The sequence below is a fragment of the Elephas maximus genome, chromosome 19 (assembly GCF_024166365.1).
Source record: "Elephas maximus indicus isolate mEleMax1 chromosome 19, mEleMax1 primary haplotype, whole genome shotgun sequence".
Classification (NCBI taxonomy): Eukaryota; Metazoa; Chordata; class Mammalia; order Proboscidea; family Elephantidae; genus Elephas; species Elephas maximus.
In genome coordinates, this window is record NC_064837.1 from 49,023,051 (window position 1) to 49,044,693 (window position 21,643).

General features: G+C 54.5%; 1 protein-coding gene across 11 annotated transcripts in view; it reads right to left on the reverse strand.

Annotated features, from left to right (window-relative positions):
* LOC126062042 (transmembrane protein C17orf113) overlaps positions 1–21,643 on the reverse strand; it is a 50,944-nt gene that overhangs the window by 19,082 nt on the left and 10,219 nt on the right. For 9 of the 11 annotated variants that reach the window (XM_049859071.1, XM_049859067.1, XM_049859072.1 and 6 more), the window contains exon 2: positions 8,112–8,363. In XM_049859071.1, the coding sequence (XP_049715028.1) occupies positions 8,112–8,361 (250 nt within the window). In that variant the 5' untranslated portion in view covers positions 8,362–8,363. Of the gene's footprint in view, positions 1–1,845; positions 5,214–8,111; positions 8,364–21,643 lie in introns of those variants that run through there. The other 2 variants (XM_049859073.1, XM_049859062.1) reach the window with 2 other exon arrangements.

A 21,643-nucleotide genomic window follows, 5' to 3' on the forward strand; every position in this document is an offset into this window, starting at 1 on the left:
GTTGGAAGTGCACACGCCGCTGGGATAGCCCCCAAATCACAGCACATGCACACACACGTGTTGCCACTTGGCTCCCGGCTACACACAAATGAGGGGAGACATCTCAGCCTCCACACCTGCCCCAGGACAGCACTGGACAGGCTGACAGGTCTAGAAGTCTGCACCCCCAAAAGGGTCAGGTGGGGGGGGTCTTCTCTCATGACATCTTGCTGCAGAGTAGTCCCTCCCCAACCCTGGCCAGGGGTCCACAGTGGGACCCTCAGCTCAGTGGATGGCTGCCTCAGGAGGGCTGGTTGTTGACTCCAGTCAAACATATGAACAAAAGGAGCCACCTCCAGAGGTCTAACCGAGGCTGGGGTGGGGGCACAGAGCAGGTGTCTTCTGAAATATCACCATGACTGCAGCCCCAAGGCAGAGGATTTGGGAGAACAGCATCCTGCTATTTTGCCATGACTGGAAATGATGCATACACACACACACACACACACACACACACACACACACTGAGGCCCCAGTCACAGATGCCAAGGCACACACACATTCCCATGGTTAGACCATCTGATCTGTGCACATACGGAGGTGGTACCCAGGCAGAGAGAGGCAAATACCCACGCTGGCCCAGAGGCTACGCACGAGCACGCATGTACACACAGCTGGCAAGAGCAACAAAGACACACTCAGATTATATATGCCCCGAGGGAACAGTGCACAGGGACACGCAGACCCTGTATATGTCTATGCATAGACAATGGAAAACGATCACTGTGCAGCGTGCACACCTTCCAAAGAGAGAAGTATATACACAGGATCATATACAGACACAAATGCCCAGACCTAGGGTGTGCACACACTTCCTGTATAAAAGTAAATGCATCTGACACGTACACAAGCTCATAGAGACAAACTTAGAGTGTGTCTATCGGTCTGACTCTCACACATGGGCAGACAAAGTCATAGAGGCAGATGCTGGGTTCCTCCCAGAGGTACACAGACACACACACTTTTCAAATAATAGAAAGCTGCCATTTCTGTCACAGATAAAACCAAAACTCTGCCAATAAAATAGGAATCCAGGAGAGAGGGAGAGCCAAAGGTGAGGAGGGGGAGGGTCGGACCAGGACCCACTGTTAGCCCACATTCTCCAGCACCCCAACTCCCTTCCGGGTTGTTCAGCACTCACGGGTTGTGCTGATGTTCCAGGCCCCTCCAATGCTGGAGGAAGACCCGGCCTCACTGCCTCAGACATTTGCTTCCATGAAAGGGATTCCCAAAAACAGCCCTTGAAGAGTGTGATGTCTGTCTCCCTGTGATGCCAGGGACTTTGGCCTTGACCTCAAGCACAGTGCCTGGACCTCATGTTGGAGCCCACCTTGATTTCTGTCTGTCTCCCTATCGGCTCCTTTCTCTCTCTGCTGCCCTAACAACTCCCTCTTCAGCTCCCTAGGACCTCTCCCCCCAACCCCCACTCCTTGGAGGCTTTAAGGAGGGGGCCGAAGGTGCAATTTGATACCCAGAACCAGGGGACACAGGTTTCCTGGACATACTGCTGCCCAGATGTACAGCACTCCTGATTTCTGCACGGTGGACCTCCAGCTCCCCAACGATTCCTGCCACCCCACCCCATCTTTGTGGGCAGCCTGAGTGAGGGCTTCCCTGCCCAGTCCCAGACCTGGGAAAAGGTACCAAGGGTTGACTGGCTGTTGGAGCCTCCGAACAGATGACTTTTGAAGGCCAACAATAGCAGGAAAAGGATAAGGCTGGGGACAGGGGAGGGGACCACCCTAGTTGGCCCCCTTGTCGTTCCCTCCCCCCACCGCCTGCCGCTCAGCAGTCTTCAGCACTCACCCAAGAGCATTCTCTGCCTTCTGAAGCACCACAGAGCAGCGCTGAGGAGCAAATGAAACCCAGCCAGAGAGTGACAGAGGGAATGTGAGGACAGGAGGGGAGGGTGAGAGGGAGGGACTCCTGGTCCTGCCTGGGAAGCAGTGTTCCTGGGCCCTGCCTCCCTTGCCAGGAGGGAACTGCCCATTCCCCAGTTCCCTATCTCAACCACAGGTGGGAAGACCAGGGGATTTCTCCCCAGGCATGGCAGTAAGGGACAAATATGGATACGAGGAGGAGGGTGACAGTGGGGAGGTGACCGCCACTCTGGATAGGTCCTTGCCTCTCACACTGAAGGGATGAGTTGCCTTTGCCCACAGGGACCTCCAGGGAAGGAGCTGATGCAGTCCCTTCTCTGCCTGCTGGAAAGCTTGAGCTCTCTCACCTCTGGGCTGGCTGCAGCGGAAGCACTTGTTCTCCTGTCCAGCCTTCCTCATCCTCTGCCCGCCATGCCCTTATATTTACCTCATTTTACTGAAAGGGAGACTGAGGCTCAGAGGGGTATTATTACTTCATCACAGAGCCCTGGCCATGGTGGTGGGAGAAGGGAGCACAGGTGCCCTGCCCCTCTCAGTCCAGTACATGGACCCTTGGACTTGTTCCCTGGACAATGCCAGGAAGGGGGGTGGCATTCACCTGATCAGCTAGAACCCCTGACACCCTCCTCTGCCCCCTCCCAGTCCTTTCTCCTCTGTTTTCTTTTTCCCCCTCCTCTTCCAGAAAACTGGCTGGCTGGCTATTCACCTGAGCACCTGGTGGCTGGGAGGAGGGTGGAACAGGAGGAAAGGAGACAGCCAGCCCACAGCTGGATCCTGTCTCACATTCCAAGCCCGGGTCCCAGTGCTAGCCCCCACCCCTCAGCATCCTGTCTCCACCAGACAATAACCTGTAATCTGGGAGCAGCCAATGCCCCAGCCACAAAGAAGGTCTCAGGGAGGGGCTGGCAGCGGCAGCTCCTGAAAACAGGTTTGTTAGGAAGGGGCTCTGGGGGGAAGGAGCTGCTTGTTCAGGGAGAGGAAGGAAACTCAAGCCCAGAGCTAATTAACCCACCCAGAGACACAGATGGAATCTTTGTCTTCTGTGGGCCAGGGATTTGAGCTAAGCCCCCTAATTCTCTACCCAGACAGGCCAGGCCTTGCCTGGTGGTCCCTGGGGCTGGGGAGGCGGTAATGCTGATGGTCAGGTTCACACTGGGGAGAGAGTAGTGGGTGTCCAGGGAGAGTGTGGACACTTTGATCACCTGCCACTTAAGGAGCCAAGAATAACAGCAGGAGGCACTGGTTAGACGTCAAGAAGGACTTCCAGTGGCCTTGGGGGGAGCCCAGTTTCTTTGAAACAGGCACCCAAAGGCCAGGAATGTAGGGGGTGCTGAGGAGGAACCAGCAACCCAGGGAGACACTAAAGAGATAGGGGACAGGCTGGAGGACTTCCGGGGCCTCCTGATGGGACTGAAATTAATCCACCTGCGGGGAGTAGGGGGTGAGGAAGGAGCTCATCAAACTAGCGACTCAGGCGTGACCTGAGCTCCAGGTCTTTGATCTCCAGATCCCAGAAGGCAGCCAGAGGCTTCTGGAGTCAAAGATTTGGAGAGGAGATGGAAGACTGATGAAGGTGCGGGTAGGGGACTGCCTTGGCCTGCTCCCCTTTGACCTCTCCCTCACCCCTCCATCCTCCAAAAGCATAGGACAGTCTGCTGCAGCCGCATCCATCTTTGCCCTGAAATGCTTTAGAGTCTGACTCCACCTCTGCTTTCCTGTCCCCGTTAGTGTCTACCCTGCACTCCCCACCCAAGGCCTCCCTGGCCATTTCTGTAAACCAGAGCTTAAGTCATTCCCGAAGTCCCCTTCTCTCCCCTTCTCATGCTGCAATGGATGAGGGGGACAGGAGGTGTATGCACTCTGAATTAGTTGGCTGGGCCAGTCCCACCAGACAGGTGGAGGGCCAAGATGGCTTTAAGAGGCCCCCTCCCCCTCCCTAGCCAGCCTAGGCAAAAGGGCGGAGGCCAGGGATGGCTGGCATATTCCCGTTTTTCCGCTGAGGATACCAAGGTACAGGGCAGAACAGTGGCCGAGGGCCCTGAAGCGCTTGGGCAGTCATCTGCCCTGAGAGCTTGCCTTCCTTCTCTGGCAGCCTCTCCCCACTCCCCAAAAGTTAGCGCTCAGCCTCTGTTAACGTATGTTGTTCTCAGGTGGGAGGGGCTAGGACCTGTGATCGGGGATTTAGAGTCTGAAATGCCCAGATCTGGAACCAAGGCTATGTGGCCTTGGGTACGTTCCCTAATCTCTCTGAGCCCTAATATCCTAACTGGTAAAATGAGGAATGAGCGCCATCATCAGCTCCCAGGATGGCTGTATGAGGAGGGAATGAGATGAGAGTGTGGGAGGACTTTGTAAATAGTTCAGCTCCTAAACAGATGCTCGGCCTGGGGCTGGGGTAGGTAACAGCTCCCGTCCAGGTATCACCCCAGGTGCTGGTCCAACATCCACATCAGAGGTTAGAGCTAGGAGCATTGAGCGAGGAGAGCTTTCTCTCTCTGCAGTTGTTTGAGAAACATCCAGAGTTGTTTAGGTGTATGTGTGTGAGATGGTCAGTAAGGTCATTGAGTTCAGCCTTATAGGAGTGGTGCTGATGCCCACACCTATCTGGGAGGAGGAATGGGGGGTAGGGGGCGATGAAAGATGGCTCCAGACACATTCCTGAAGAATGAAAGGGCCTCCTGTGTGGGAGACAGATGGGGTGGGCAGGGGAAGTTGGGGGAGGACTTGGAGGAGGGGAATGGGAAAGTGTGGGGTACTTGCTGTTTCCTCATCCCATGGCCCCTTGAAGGTGTTCCAGGCTCACTCAGAGCTTCTTGTAGTTAGGTGTCATGGAGTCGATTCCGACTCATAGCAACCCCATGTGACAGAGTCATTCAGGGCTAGGGGGTGAGAATTCAAGGAGCTTCGTGTCTCTGAGCAAGGAGGGCTCTGACCCAGGGCATTGGCAAGGAAGCTCAGAGACAGAAGAGCCACCCTCTCCTCCACGTCTCCCTCCCCTTCTCCACAGACAGCCTGAGGGACATGAGCAGGAGAGGGTCTCTGCCCCACTGCCTGTGAGCGGCTGTCACTGTGGAAGCTGCCAGCTCCACAGGCCCCTAATCAAAGTGACAGTTCAGGAGGCCTCCCAGAGAGGGAGTCTCCATCAGGCATGACAGGGTGGTCCCTGCCCCCAGCTCCTCAGATCCCTCATTTCTACCTGCAAAGGACCGAGACCTCATGTGGTATGGAGTGCAGACAGTGGGTGTGCAGGAACGAAGCAGTGGTAAGGGCTCCTCACAAGAGCTAGCCTCAAGCCTCCCCACGACCCTGAAAGTAAGTGTGCCCTCCCACCCATTTTGCAGATGGTGCCCCAGTCAGCCACGCCCAACGGCTCTCAACTTTGCTGTAGCTATGTAGAGCTTGGCCAGTGGGCCGGGTCTCCACCAGGGGCAAAGCTAGGAGAGGTACTACGGGTGGCTGATGGTCCCCTATGTGCTCCCTCTCAACCCCTTTCCCCACCTCAGGGGCAGTTGCTAGGTGTCCATCCTCTGGCTGGGGGTGACTCTCAGAGAGCTAAGGAGACAGGAGAGATCCAGTGAAGGGGAGGGGCATTGGGGGGTCATGGCCCGGAGTAGGCACAGAATTAACCAGGCCAATGGAGAGGAGGTTCTCAGGTGGGAACCCCAAAAAGCCAGGGTTCCCAGAAATCCAAGATCTCTCGCGCCTGCCCTAGGCACAACTGTCATCCTTCCATGTCACTTCCCTTAGCATGTACTGCTGTAAAGGTCTGGATCCCTGGCTATCTCCTTCTCTAGATTGTAAGTGCCTGGAGGGCAGGCACACAGTTCTACTCAGTGGAGTATCCCAGCATCCTGCATGGGGGCATGCACAGGGCTGGGCGGGGGTTTAGAAAATATTGGACAGATAGATAATGGATGGACAGATGATTGAGTGGACAAAGAGGTCCAACTTAATGGTCTGGACTGAAGTACTAGGCATCATGTCTCTTGGTGACCCCCCCAAACCTACCCAGTAATCAGAGGAGGGTGGCTGTGGGGAAAAGGAAGCCAGGTGAGGGATGTCTCATCCCTCTGGATAGCCTGTCTTTGCCCAAGGGCATTCTGGAACTGTGGCCTTTTCTCCTCACACCTCCCAGGCATGGTGGGAATGGTAGAGAGGGAGGGGCTTGTACCACAGGGACCATTGCCTGGGAAGTGAGACCTGAGAAGGCTGTGTCACAAGGGCCCAATGACATCCTTGGACCACAGAACTGGCCTGTCCCATCCAACACTGGCCCTGCTGTCCTGCTTCCCTCTCAGCATCCCCCTCTCTGATAACTGAACTGCCCTCCAAGTATTGCCTAAGCTGGGTCCTTGGCACCTTCCTCCCCGCCACCTCCACTCCCACCTCCCATCAGTCACCAAGTCTTGCAGGTTCTGCTGCAGAAAAGGCTCCAGAATCTGTTTCCTCCACCCCATCCTCACATACCTCCTGCTTGACAGAGATACTGAGAACACAAACTGTCCCTGCTCAAAACCCTTCAACGGTAACAATCACCCTTGGAACAAAGGCCAAACCCCCAGCCTGGCTGCACAGTCCTCACAGTGGCTCCTGCTCACCTCCCACCATGCCTGCCACATGCCTAGCACACTGCCTGCTGCTCCCAGAAAGCCATGGGCTCTCAGGGCTCTGTGCATTTGCTCAGACTGTTTTCCCTGCCTGGGATCCCGTGTCCCCTCTCCAAGACCCAGCTTCAATGTCACATCTCCATAGCGGCCCCTGACTTCTGAGAATTCATCTCTCCCTCCTCTGACTTCTCGCAGCACCTGTACCCACATCTATTAAGCCTGCAATTATCTTGGAGTAAACTCATTTGCATGTGTAGTTATTTAGGCAACTCTTTTCTGACAGGCAGGGAGGATGCCCTTTAAAAATATGATCTCCCAACACAGTGGCTTGCACCTAGTAGGTTGTCAATAAATATTTGAATTAAGGAGGGATTTTTGAACCCAGACAGACAGACACACACATTCCAGAGGCACCCGTATAGTCCGATACACTTTTGTTGAGAGTCACACGCTGGCGTACAGCCCCACACACTTAGGTGAGGGAGTTGGTACTGGCCAGCAGATCACTTCCCCGACCGTTGCCTGTACAATGACCTCTGCCTGGAATACCCCTTCCCCCTTGCCCATGTCCCAAGGTTCCATGTCCCACCTCCTTCAGGAGGTCTGTCCTGGCTCCCCCCACCCCCACAGCCCCCCCCCGCCCCCGCCGTGGAACCGCCCTTTCTCCCTTGTACAGCGGTGGGAGGATGTCCCATGGTCGGTCTCATCCCAAAAGACAGATTCATCCTTGCGGGGGGGAGACTGAGCCTTATTTATCTCCAGCCCCCAGCATGGTGCAGAGAACATGGTGGATGCACCATGAATATTCACCAAAAGATCAGGCAGTCCTGAAGACTTGAGTTCAGAGTACAGCCCAAGGGCAAATCTAATGGTGGGGCTGCAAGGTGAGTTTCCGGTGGTGGCCCCCAGAAGCCAGGTGGAAGTTTCAGCCCTCCCCACCTACCCACACTGGGCTAGGTTCTGAATCTGTCTCCCTGCCAGCAGCAGCCCGGCTCTTATTCTCCCCATGGCCCTTATGTGCTGTCAGCTGGAATCACTCTCAAGGAGGCATTCACCCATTTTGCCCAGAAATCCGCCTTGCAGCCAGCTGTCCCTCCAGTACTTGTAGCCAAACCTCTGGAAAGTTAACCCAACCAGGCACAGGCAGAAACTCTGGCCAGGAGTCCAGTGGCCAAAGGAGGAGGGGCTTCCCCTGGTCCCTCAGTCAGAGACAGAGCAGAAGCCTGGGGTACCCGCAGGTGAAGCCCTTGTCCGAAAGACTATTCCTGCCAGGGGGCTCCAGACAGGAAATGCTGTTGTATCTCCTGCTTCTGAAGGACCCAAAAAGACCTCAAGAGGAAGCCTCAGACCTAGAGACCCTCAGATCCAGAGAAACCCCGAAGAAGGGTTGTCAGGGTATAAAACAAAATTTGATAGGGTAGGTGAGGGAGCCCCAGACTCAAAGACCCCATTGAGGGCACACCAGACCAAAAAGTCCCCACAAAGGGAGGCCTCAGACCCAGAGCCCCATACAGTGGCCCAGACAGAGAGATCTTTTCCAGGGGCCCAGAACAAAGTTTGTGGGAACAGTGCCCTCCACACTGACCTGGCCCTGAGGGAGTCTTCCCCAAGCTGAGCTGCCGAAGCCGCCTCTGGTGGGCCCGTCCCCCACAGTGCACCTGGGCCTGGGCTGCTGAGTTCAGCTGGATATTACAGACATCGCAGAGTGTGTACGATGGCCGTTTTCTTTCCCGCTTGGGCTTCGGTGGTTCCGAGGGGTGAGGGGGGCGCTCAACAACTCCAGATATGGGGGGCTCCTTCTCATCAGGGGTAGATGGGCTCAGTGGCCGCTTCATACCTGAGCAGGTGGGGAAGGAGACAAACAAGATGAGAGCGTAGTGGTTGTGAATGAGGGGTTCAAGACTTGGAGATGCCTGAGCCCGATATTCCAGCTGAAACACCCCAGCTTCCAGAGACTCCCCCAAACCAAAGATGGCAGAAGGGAGCATAAAGGCATCTATTTTGAGCAAAAACCAACCCCATTACAATCAAGTCAATTCTGACTCATAGCAACCCTATAGGACAGAGTAGAACTGCCCCATAGCATTTCCAAGGAGTGGCTGGTGGATTTGAACTGCGGAAATTTTGGTTAGCAGTCGTAGCTCTTGACTGTACCACCAGGGTTTCCATTTTGAGCAAAGCAGTATTAAAATACAGTAATATCTGGAAGTGTGTCAGCTGAGACACCCGGGGACTCAGAGGGCCACAGAGCAAAGCTCAGAGACAGACTCGGGTCTTGGAGACAAGGTGGGCACGGACAGAGATGCAGCGGCGAGGTCAGTGGAGTCACATTTTGGGAAGCTGGAACCCTATTCTCAGCCCGGAGGCAGGCACTGACCTGAAGATCCTGTGACAGGGGGGCGTGTGGCACTCGCTTAAGTTGCAGCAGCCACTTACAGGAAGGATGATTACCAAAACCAACCCTCCTGTGCCCATGCCTGGCTGGGTGACATTTGCAAACAGTGACAGTGTGGGAAGCAATCCTATGTACGTGGCTCCAAATACCCCCTGCTGTCTTGGCCGCCCAGGTTGTAGCAATGGTTCATGTATTCTGTATAGGCACACACAGGCAAACCTGCGCCCCCCAGGGCCCTCACATCGCCCCCAGGCCCCCCATCTTCCACAGTCTTTCCTTTCCAACTCACGTCTTGGAAACGTTCCCTGCCTGACTCATCTGCCTCTAACCAGCTCAGTTAGGGGGCTGCCCGGCTCCCTTTCTCAGGCTAAACTGTGTTAATTTCTACTTCCTTCCCGAATCTGTGTGTGCTTTCTGCTTCTGCTTCAGATTGGGGCTTCCTGAGGGTGGGGCCTGTGTCTCCCTCATCAGCCTGGAGACTTCCTGAGGGCAGGGCCTGTGTCTCCTTCATCAACCTAGAGATTTCCTGAGGGCAGGGCCTTTCCCTCAGATCTCTCCCTCAGACTGGGGGACAACAAGGCTAGGGCCTGGGTGAAGTGTGGCAGAGCTCATCTCTCCCTGAAGGACATATCCTGTGACCTTAGGCTCAGACCAACCAAGCGATGCCATGTTCTCAGAAGGACCTCCAGCCGTGGAGCCCACACCTGAGCAGTGGTCCCACGTAAGCTGTGTCTGTGATTATATGTGTGGGGACGGCCTGTGAATGGATCAGAGGGGCACGGCAATTGAGAGGACAAGCTCTGTATTGATTCACACCTGGGGTTGGATCTCAGCTCTGCCCCTTTCTGGTTGTGTAACCCGAGCCTCAGTTCCCTCATCTGTACGTCTGTAAAATGGGGGTGATAAATACAGTTCTTAAGTCAGCACATTGTAAGCACTGAATGACTTAATCTACATAAAACATTTCTCAGTGTCCTATAAAAGTCAGCTATTATTAATCAGTGAGTTCCTGGGTGGCACAGTTAAGTGCTCAACTACTAGCCAAAAGTTTGACAGGTGGAAACCACTTAGAGGTACCTTGGAAAAAAGGCCTGGAGACCTGCTTCTGAAGGGTCACAGCCTTGGAAAAATCCTATGGCACAGTTTTACTCTGTACAGATGGGGTTGTCATGAGTCAAGATCGACTCAGCGGCAACTGGTTTGGTTTTTTTGGTTTTTTGCTCTTAATCAGCAGTGTATCTGTACTTTGAGGCTTGTGAGTGGAGTCATCTAGTCTGTCACCTTGTTGTCTGTCATAGTGTACCTGGTCACTATGCGTGTCTCTGTTATCCCATTGTTTATTGAGGTGAATCTGTGTCTTGACTCTGTGTGCATGTCATGGTTAGCTGTGTCACATTGTGGGTGTCACTGTGCTCATATCATGGGATGGGACTGCCAGTGAACATCTGAGACTTATTGTGGGTCTGACCCTTGTGTGGTCATAGGAGGTCACAGGTGATTTGAGGACTCCATCCTTGCTGTGGGTTGGTGTGGCTGGGGCTGCAGTACCAAAAATCGCCTCCAGGTGATCCAGCGAGCATCCAGTGGGAAGACAGAGGTTGAGACCCAGTATCCCAGTGGGCAGGGCAGACCTCCACTCCTCCACATTCATGGGGCAATTAAGCTGCCCCTCCGAACCAGGCCAGGCTTCAGTGCATCATGTCTGGGGTCCAGGACATGGCTCTGCCCACAGAGGGCACACTGGAGGGCCACTACCATCACCTCGTGAAAGGCCCCCCGGTGCTGCATGAAGCCCCCCACTAACATTCTATACCCTCTCACCTCCAGTGAGTGGTCACTAAACCTATCCTCCTGCCTTCACAAGTCTTCCCTCCACCCTCCCAGCAGGAAGGAGGGGGCAGGAAGAAAGTCCCAGGTGCAAGCGTTAGGTGGGGTGAGGGAGGGTCCAACCTACTGTGGGGATGAAGCTTCAGGGGAATGTGATTTTCCTGGCCATGCCATGGAGAGCTGCCTGCCCTGCCAGGGAGGGGACGGGGTATTTTGAAATCCCAAAGCAATTTATGACTTGCAGGCTGGGGACATGGCCCAAGAAAGCAGACAAATATCTGCCACACAGCTGATTAAACCATGGTGATATACAGCCTCTGGGCTCACAGGGCCTGCCAGGATTCCGGGGCAAAGTGTGTCCCCCCAGCCAGGCCGCTGGGCCTGCTGCAGTGTGCCCTGCCTGGGCCAGCTGTCCGCTCAGGAGCTACACTGCTCAAGCTAAGCTAGGGCTCCCAGCCAGAAATTTGGAGGGGTGGGCAATTATTAGGGTACACGCAGGTCTGTTCAACCCCTGTCTCGAGCATCAGCAAGGTCAGCACATCGCCCGCCGCCCCCCCTCCCCGCCCCGGCCCTGGACCCTATTCAGAGCCAGGATGACTCACCCTAGCTGAACCTACACTTGGACAGGACCTGGTCCACACACTCCCTTTAACAGTTGAGGAAACTGTGTCCCAAAGTAGGGGAGTGGACTTGCTTCAAAATACCACGGAAGTACAGTGCAAGAGCTGACTGATTCTAGAAGCTTCCCTGCCTCCCTCTTCACCACCCAGCCACCTAATCCACCTCCCCTTATAAATAACAACCCCATTTATTGAGTGCTTACTCTGTGCCAGTGCTTCACAAGCAGGATCTTTTAAACTTCACAACAACCCCAGGAGAGGGAACTATGATTAACCTGTTATCCCATGTCAGAGATTAGAAAACAGGCTTTGGGAGGTTTTGTGGTCAGACTTGAACCTATGTTTGTCTGACTCCAGAGCCAAAGTTCTTAGCAACTGCTGTATCCCACCTTCTCTTAAAGCCCAACAACCCCTGATTTGAACTGCTGGGATGGGGAGGAGCGGGTGGCGTGTGTGTGGAATTTACAGACTCAGAGAAGGGTTCCTGGAGGGGCCAGGTGCCAGGCAGGGAGGTAGCACATCCTGGGCAGGAAGAGTGGGGGGACCACAGCTAGAGAAGCTGGGAGGAAGGGGGGGGTGTGAAGAAAGGGAAAGGACAGGGTGAAAGTACAGAAAAGAAGCATGCATCTACCCATATATCTGTCTGTCTGTGATTTACATAGGAAGGGGTTAAACCTCCCTCTCTTCTCCCTCTTTCCTGAGAGATGGGCTGAGGCTGCAGCAGGAAGGGTGAGAGTGAGACCCATGGGAGAGAGCCACACTTGAAGGCAGGCTCACACCAGAGCTGGAGTGCTGACGGAGGTGAGGGTTTCTGTCTGCCTGTCTTCCTGTGAGTCCATCAACACGGAGATAAGGTGGGGCAGGGCTCCCATGCCTCATCTCCGGCACTTCTGGCTGGGGAGCAAATGGACTTCAGAGCCCTGGGTCTTGAGAGGTCCTCAGGTACTGAAGCGGGGGAATTCCCTGCCCTGGCCACCCAGAGTGGGATGGAGGGATGGGGCTTGGAGTCCATCAAGCATAGAGTGGGAGGCTTGTTTCACCTGCAGCCTGGAGAAGGGGTCCTGAGGAAAAGGCTGCATCTCCCAAAGGGTTAATGGGAAGAGGAAGGTTCCAGGCCCTTCCCCAGCCTTTGGCAAGGCATGAAGGGCTCCCTCACCAAACCCTTAAAGAGCCCAATTATACCCTGGCATTTTCCCCCACATCTGCCAACAGCCACCCTCCTGTCTCCCCAGCACACTCTGTCCCCCGGCCAGGACCCCAGGCCCTGCCTCAGAGAAGGCATCCTGGCTGGCTGGCCAACCTGGGCCTGTCCCTGCCCCTCTGGGCTTCAGTTTCCGGGCTCTAAAGAAAGCGGGTTGGGCTTGGCTAATCCCTCGGGTCCTTTGCAGTGGCAACACAGAGCAGGTGCCTCTAAGGTGACAGTGGTGGGGTGGGTGGGGCGTCAAGCTGTACAGTGTCTGCCTCAAGAACAGGTCCCTGCCTTTCTCTCTACCACCCAGTGAGGAGGCCACCTCCCCTTTATAACAACCGCATTTATTGAGCGCTTACTATGTGCCAAGGAGTCCTGGTGGTGCAGTGGTTAAGTGCTCGGCAGGCAACCAACAAGTCAGCAATTCGAATACACTAGCCATTCCATGGGAGGAAGACATGGCAGTCTGCTTCCATAAAGATTTGCAGCCTTGGAAACCCTATGGGGCAGTTCTGCCCTGTCTTATAGGGTCACTATGAGTCAGAATCGACGCTATGGCAATGGGTTTGATTTGTTTTTGTTTTGGTTCTGTGTGCCAGGTGCTTTACACGAAGGGTGTTTGAAGAAAAAGGCAGATGGGTGTGGAGAAAGAACAGCCAGGGCTGAGTGCCCATTACCTTGTGGACATTGTAGAAACACTGCCTCCATGAATCCTCATAACAACCCTGACAGGCTTTATAAATTTGGAAACTGAGGCTTAGAGCTGAGAAGAGATTTTCCCTGAAGTAGTTGAAGAAAGCCAGCTCTCCCCCATTCTATGATAAGGGCAAGGGGTTCAGATCCTGGTGGCCCCATCCCAGTCACTCACAGGGTCACGAGCAGGTGTGGGTTCCCACTTTTCCCCACTGACCCAGCTCCAGATGGAAGTGTCTGGGAGAAGAAAGACCTTGCACACTCTTGTCCCAGCACACTGTAAGCACTGCTGGGCCTTGTTGCTTCCTCAGTGCCCCAGAGGAGTCACCACTGAGCATTTTGGCCTCACTTCCCTATCAGCTCCCCACTACCCTCTCCCCAGCTGAGGAAGTAAGAGCAGTTCACCTCAGTGTGTGGCCACCCACCCCAGTCATCCCATGGAGCTGGAGTCACCCAGGATCACAGCCTGAGACCCCACAGAGGAGCCAGAGACTCCACCTAGAGGAGTGGATGGCCTGAGTGGGGTCAGGCCAGGCCAATCTCCACTCAGCATGCTCCTGAGTGGCAGAGCAGGAGGCCCTGGGGCTTGGGCCACAGCTGGTCCAAGTGCCAGGGGCCAGGTGGGAGTTTCCAGTGGGCAAGCCCAAGGCAGCCACATCTGTCTTTCCTTCTGAGGTGGTGACAGAGGAAGCCTGTCACCTTCTTCTGGAGACTTCTGGGTGCTAGGGATTTCAGAAGTGAGCGGGCCAAGAGGTGCTGAAAGTTAACACTTCAGCTCCAAAGAAGGGAGAGAGAGGGCATAGGAGGTGAGGGAGAGCGATGGCCAGTGATAAGATCACTGTCGCCCACTTCCCCTTCCCCAGTCTGCTCTGTCCTCTGGACCCTGTTGGTTGGGTGGTCCAGAGAACCTCATCCCCTTCTGACACCCCCAAAGATGGGGGCTGCCTCCCCTGGGCTGTGAGCCGCACCCCCCCCTCCCCCCCCCCCCCGCAAAAGGCCCTCAAGCCTCCCTGAGGAAAGAAGTGCTTCTTGCTACCTAACCTGCATGTCTCCTTGCAGGACTCACAGTGGCCACACAGAGCAGCTGCCTCTAAGGGGGTGGTGGGGGTTAGGGAGGGGTGTTAGCCTCCGTATCCCCTTTTCCTGTCCCTGCTGCTAGGCAAGCCCTAGGAAACCTGCCTTCTAGCCCTGATAGCTCAGCATGCAGGAGAGCCCTGCCTCCTGCGCCCCTGACACAGCTCAGGATCCTTGCACAGCTCAGCCTGCTCCACTTGCCTGCTCTCCCAGCCCAACATCCCATAGGACCAAGAGGGGTCATTCCTCCCAAACCCTACTCACTGTCTACAGGGGCCCCACCAGCCAGCACCCCCAAGTCAGGGCTGGGGCAATGAGTCCTAGGAGCCAGAGGGAGGAAGGTTAAGAGGTCCTGGGGCTGTTTGGGGAGTGAGGGGGGTAGGGGGAGGGTAAGGAAGACTGCTGCCTCCTTCTAAGGCCAGGAAGGTCCCACCTATTCCTCTGGGTGAATAGGAGGCATTCCGCTTGGAGTAGGGGGGTGAGGGGTGGGAGAGAGGCGGGAAAGCCTCCAATGACCGTGAATGATGGGATGAGGGCAGAGGGGTGTGGCAGATGTGCTCTTTGCGGGCCTCAAAAAGACAAGACTCTTCCTTCCCCCACTCCTTCCATTCTATTCCACCTCTTGAGCTGATAGGGGTGGATTGCTTTTGGATTCTCTCAACTATTTAGGAAAAGAAGGTGGGCTACTTGGCCGAGCCCTGTCTCCAGAGAGAATGGTCCCCTCACTCGGGTGTGGAGGGGTGTCATCCTCCCTGCTCCTAACGAGATCTGGGAGTCCTTGCCATCACCTTTGCCGGCCTCCCTCCCGCCCCCCGCCCGCCCCGCCCAACATTAGTTTCCGCTCTGGTTCCCCAACTTCCCTATACACAAAGTGGGCCAGGGTCTTACAGAGACACCTACACCCCCACCGCGCGCGGGCCCCCTCCCTTGGCTCGCCCTCGTCGCGCGCGCGGGCGGGGGATGTGGAGCCAGGCGTACGGTCTCGGGTCCGGCGCCCGCGCCTACCTGAGGAGCCCTCCGGACCCGCGGGGTCGCGTTGGGCTGCCCGTGGCGATTCGGAGTGGCGGCTCCCAGGGGTGCCTGGCTGGCGAGTCCCCGGCCCCGCACGTCCCGGGGCAGCCGCTGCAGCTCCCGAGCCCGCCCCTGGGCGGCCCGGCGCGAAGCAGGTGCCAGGAGCCGCGCCACCCGGAGCGGGGCCCAGGCCTGCCGCGGGCCGGGAGAGGGGCTGCGCCGTGGGGGTCCCGGGGGCTCCCCGGGCAGAAGGGCTGGGTCCATTGGTGAGGCTATTCTATACCCCTGGCCAGCCAGGCTCTGAGGACCAGTGGGTCCCCAGAAGTCCCAGGGTTTGGGGAAGGACCTAAACTGGCTACCAGCCACCGGTAAACTGTGATCTCCCTCCCACCATGTGTAAGCCGGCCTCTCTTCTCCGGACCTCAGGGAGAAGGAAGCTGACATTCACAGGGCACCCACTGGGTGCCAGGCAGGGATCGTATTCAATCCTCATAACCACTCCTCGCAGTGTGGATCGATCCCTATTTTACAGACCAGGAAGCAAAATGTTGAGGATTTTAAGTAACTGGCCCAAAGTCACACAGGAAGTGAGCTGCAAACAGGAGACTCTAGATTGTTCCTAGGAGCTAGCTCTGGAGGTCAGGAGACTGCCAGAGGGCCTGCTAGAAGATGTCACCTACTGGAGTGTGGGCTAGGGGGGCCATCTACTGGTGTGTGGGGCTGAGGGGGGGTCATCTACAGGTGTGTGGGGATGCGAAGGACATTTACTGGTGTGTGGGGCTTGGGGTCATTTATAGGTATGTAGGGGTAGGTGCACCAAAGTGGGGTAAGCCACCCAGCCGAGGCACGGGGTGTTGGCATGACCTCCTAAGAGCCCTGCCACCTCTCCGTTACTGGGGGAGGCAATACCGGCCTAAGAGGCTAAGAGCCAAAGAAAGGGGACAGAAATGGCTCTTGCATCCAAAGATGTCGATGGATCTCCCGCTACCTCGTGCTGGGTGTAGGCCTCTTGTGGGCCAGGCCATGCAGCGATGAAGTCCCTGGTGGGGAGCCCCAGTGAGGCTTCAAACATGGGGGCAGGGCTCTGGGCTACCATTCAGTCTTCCAGCATTTCTTCCTGTTCCTCCCACCCCTAAACTCACTCCTGCCTCTGGGCCTTTGTCCTGGCTGTTCCCTATGCCTAGAATGCTCCTCTGACCTTCACAGGGCTGTCTCTTTGTTGCTCAGGCCTCAGCTCAAATGCCACCTCCCCAGCCCTCTTCCCCCAGCTTCATTAGTCTTGGCCCAGGCCCCCGAGTTATTTCCCTCTTAGAGCATCTATCTCCCCAGTTGTAATTCTTTTGTTTGGGCATTTTTCTGTCTCCCCCATGAGGACAGAGGATTTATTTTCCAGATGTCCAAAGCTTCCAATGCAAAGCTTGATGCACACATATTTAAAAAAATATATATATATATATATATATATATATATATAGTCATGGAGTTAATGCTGACTCACGGCGACCCCGTGTATGTCAGAGAACTGTGCTCCACAGGGCTTTCAATGACGGATTTTTTGGAAGTAGATCTCCAGGACTTTCTTCTGAGGCATGCCTGGATGCACTCAAACTTCCAACATTTCAGTTAGCAGCTAAGTGCATCAATCATTGGTAGCACCCAGGGACTCCACATACCTAATAGGTGCTCAATAAATAGTTGTTGAATGACTAAATGAATTCATTTCCACCTTAAAAGTAAAACCATGTTGAATCGTACACTTTAAATAGGTCAATTGTATGGTATGTGAATTATATCTCAATGAAGTAGCTACTCCCCACCCCCCCAAAAAAATAAATCCAGGGCAGGGACGACAGTCATGGGACACCATGTGTGCCTCGTCATCCCCACAGCACACCCCACCTCTAACTTGATCCGGTCACACCTCTGCTGTCCCAGTCCACATCCTGAGTCTGTCCATGGAAAACTGCAGTTGCTCAGACTTGGAAGGGATCTTAGAGGTCAACTTGTCCCTTTTGTAGCAGCCCTGACCAGTTACCCTCTGGCCTCTGCTTGAATATGTCAATGGCGGGGAGCTCACTGCCTCATGAGACAGCCTGTTCCATTGGTGGATAGTTCTCACAGCTAGAAAGTTGATCAATATAGGGGGCTAAACTGCTTTCCTGTGCTGCCCACCCTCTGGTCCGAGATCTGCTCCCTCGCGGTGCCGAAGAAGCGCACATTGCCGTCCACAGCCAGCTAAACCCGCCTGGCAGGGGCTTCCTGAGAGGCCTCTTCTCCCCGCTAAAAAGCACGTTTTTCTCAACTTTTCTTCCCCTGACATGGTCTGCTCCTCCAGGAAGCCTTCAAAGATATGGATGCCCCTCCTACATGGGTCCCACACTGTACTTATCACACTGTGTTGAACTGTTGCCCCCAAATCCCTGCCCCAGCTCCCCAACTAGATGCAGCCCCCAAGGGCAGTCCCGGTCCTGTGTTCACTTGTCTGCCCAGTAGTTCACTGCAGTGTCAATGTGGCCAACTGACCCTAATTAAACAACTTAACACATATTTGCTGAACAAATGGTTTCCAGGCATTTTATCATTTCAGTCATATCCCACCCCATCCCCCTCCCAGCCATCCTTGACCTTGTCGTCTATCTATGCTGCCCACTGGTTAACTTTCCTACACTCTTGAGTTAGCTCTCTAAAGAGCCGAGGGACAATGAAACCCCCTAGGACTGTTTTCATGTGATGTACTGGTAAGTTCGGACTCCTCCCCTGTCCCCCCAGTCCCAGAGCAGCCAGTGATTTCTAGAGCTGTGAATACCAGACCTTATGTCAGGCTTGCTGGCTCTCCCGTTGTGCCCAGCCTGTTGATATCATTCAGCAGGACCACAGGTGCCAGCTCTCCCCAGCTTAGTGCCACCCACAGAGACGTGGCTTCACCTAGATACCTGGGAATAACACATCCCTAAACTCCAGCCACACATCCAGACAGAACATTGCCATGTATTGCGGGCCTTTCCACACCTTTACTGACTCATTTTACTCTCTCGATAACACCCAGCTGGTGCAAACAGTTAAGCACTCAGCTACTAGCTGAAACGGTGGCAGGCAGTTCAAACCCGCCCCCCAGAGATGCCCCGGAAGACAGCCCTGTCCATCTGCTTCTGCAAGCTCACAGCCTTGAAAGCCCTCTGGAGTGCAGTTCTACTCTGACGTACACGGGGTTGCCATGAGGTGGAACTGACGCAACAGCAACTAACAATAACAATAACCCTGTAAGGTCCGTATTACCCTCGTTTTGGAGATAAGGAAAGGGAGGCTCTGAGAGGTTAATTTACCCAAACAATGTCACGCAAAGGAGGTCTGGTGGTGCAGTGGTTAAGTGCTCAGCTGCTAACTGAAAGGTCCGAGTTTCGAACCCACCAGCCACTCTGCAGGAGAAAGATGTGGCAGTCTGGTTCTCTAAAGATTACAGTTTTGGAAACCCTATGGGGAAGTTCTACTCTGTCCTTTAGGGTTACCATGAGTCTGAATTGATTGAATGGCAGTGGGTTTGGGCTGAAGGTCACAAAGCTAGATAGGAGCTAGATAGTGATGGAGTTGGGATTTGAACCACTCTGGCTGACTTTAAAGTCCAAGCTCTCTTTCTGCTAAGCCATGGTGCCTCTAAAGACCTTATCCCAATATGCCCAGTGACTTTTTCCCCTGTAAAGGTGGTGTGAGGAGGAAGAAAAAGCAGAAAATCTCTTCCTAATATGGAGAGCTGGAGGTGCCACATGGTGCTGGGACTCCCTTGCCCATCTCCCCCTCGCCCAGGATACAGGCCTCCTAGTCATTGTCCTCCCCCCAGGTAAAAAATGACCCTTAGCCTAAATAAAGCCACTGAGTGTCCCATTCAGCCTTTCCAGGCCTCACTGCTGCCCATTCTCATCCCATGATCTCCTCTTCCTCTGTCTGGTCTGTGGATGAGTCTCCAGCCCTAGAACAGTGCCTGCCACACAAAGGCAACCAGTGCAGCGCACTGCTGATTTTTTGTGTAATGACTCAACTCTCATTGTGCTGCGAACAAATGGATCAGACTTCTTGTTCCACCTCTCTCTGTGTGAGCTTAGGTGAGTTACTTTCCCTCTCTGAGCCTCAGTTGCCTTATCTGAAAAACAGAGCAATCAATACCTAACAACATTGCAGGGGTGATGAGAGATCATCCCTGCAGAGTGCATGACATAATATGTGCCCTGTTAATAATACAGCCATTGTTAATTAGGTGCTCCTGGTCCCTGCTTTAGAGACAAGGACACTGAGGCTCAGAGAGGTGAAGGGACTTATGCAACCAACATTACTCAGCTCGGGAGTGACCTGTACTGAACAAGAGCCCGGGTGTGCCTGGCTTTAAGGCTATGCCCTTTTCTTTGCCCCACGAAGCCTTTTCAGAGTGCTCAATAAATACCACTTCTACAAAGACATAGGCTTATTATAATAAATGTCATTATCATCATAATTACAGCCAGGGCCCCACTGTGCAAAGTGTGCAGCAAAGGGGCCTAGGCAAGGAGCCAGGGACCCCTGCCCATCCACCCACTTCTCCTATTGGGCTCACAGCCCAGATGGGGGTGGGAGGTACAGTGTAATTCTGGGCCCCTGGGTTTCAGGAGGGTTGGAGAAGCCCCAACCCAGGGTCAGTCTGTTCCATCCATGATGGTTCCTTTCACTCCCACCGAAAGGGCGGACTCACTAATGGGCTTCGAGTCCACTGTGACCCCCCTCCCCCCGTGGGAGCAGTCTTTGGCCTCCTAAAATAGCCCAGAGCCACCATGTGCCCAGGGCGTCTCCCCACTGGTTGCAAATCCCCCTGAAATCAAATCCCCATCCTGCCCCAAGCAGGACGGCACCACCTCCTGCCACCACCGCCAGGCTCCAACTCTGGCCAGGCTCCTCCAATGGAAACCTGGACAGTCGTCCTTCACAGTGACCGGGACATAAATCCCCAAATAATGAGACAGGCGCTGGGAACACAGAACCAGACACGGTGCTAATTGGTTTCCTTCTGAGTGGGGGTGATGTGGAGACAACGGCAACGGGCCTTGGTTACCCAGCCAGTGAAATGGGGTGGGGGGTGTGATGACTTCCTGGGTCCCTGGCTGGGCTGACTTTCTGTGCCCTTTGCCCAGCCTCCCATCCGAGGCCTGGTCCCTCCTTAGCACAGTGCCTGGCACACAGTAGGCCCTCACTATCAGACTAATGGGTGGCATGTTTCTAGAATATTAAATTCTCAGACCTAGAAGGGAAGGGTTGGGGTGCCCTGGCCCAGGTCTCCAAGTAGGTAGCCTGAATCATCCACAATCTAGAAAAACCTCCTTTCCACTAAAATGCATCTATTCTTTCCAGTGAGAATGAGGATGGGGGCAGAGCAGCTGGGAGGGCCCAGTTAAGTCTCCCCCTCCCCGTGTGAGGCCAGTAATGGAGTTTTGGACAGTCCCGAGGTCCTCAGTTTGCAGTAATCAGGATGAGATTATCACATTAACCTTTAAAAGTCTTTGCTCAAAAAGAAGCAGCAGCAGCTGACATCCTTGACTTCACCAACTTTGCCACCATCACCCTGTCCTGGACCATGGCCAGCAGAGATCCAGATACAGGCCAGACGGAGGCCCCACTGTGCCAGGCTAGAGGCAGGGGAATGGACAGGATGACCTGCCGGGGTGGGTCTGGGCTGCTTCTGAGTTGTGGTGAAATAGAAGGGGGAAGAGCCACGGGAGAGGGGCGAGTGTGTGTGTGGGGGGGGGGGGTATAATTTGAAGAGTAACTTGGAATAAGACACACCACATGCACATTATGACTCTGCCACTTGTGCTTCTTTTCTCTGGACCCCAATTCTCTCATCTGTAAAATGGGGATAACATTAACAACAATAACTAATAAAAAAGGACATATAGAAAATACCCTGCAAGTTGTGAAAGTTCATCTCAATACGAGGGATAACATCATTAGTTACAGCAGGAGGGACAGTGATGAGACTGCAGAAAGAACTTCCTCACAGCTGTGTATTGGAAACTAATGGGGCAAAAAGAGAGGGAAGAGAAATGGGTCTGGGTGGAATTCCAAAAATGTCTTGAATTTGATGCCCTCTCCCAATCCAGGGTGCCCATGCTGTTGTCCAGGCTAAGTTCCTCCCCTCCTGCCCACCATCTTGCCTCCTAGAGCTGCCAGCCTTCTCCCCATTCTTTCCCAGCTCCGGACAGTATCCAAGTTGTGTTTGTTGCCAGCGCAATGGAAATTATTTCAACCTCCTCACCAGCTCAGCAGAGCTGTCTGGGGTGCAGAAGAGG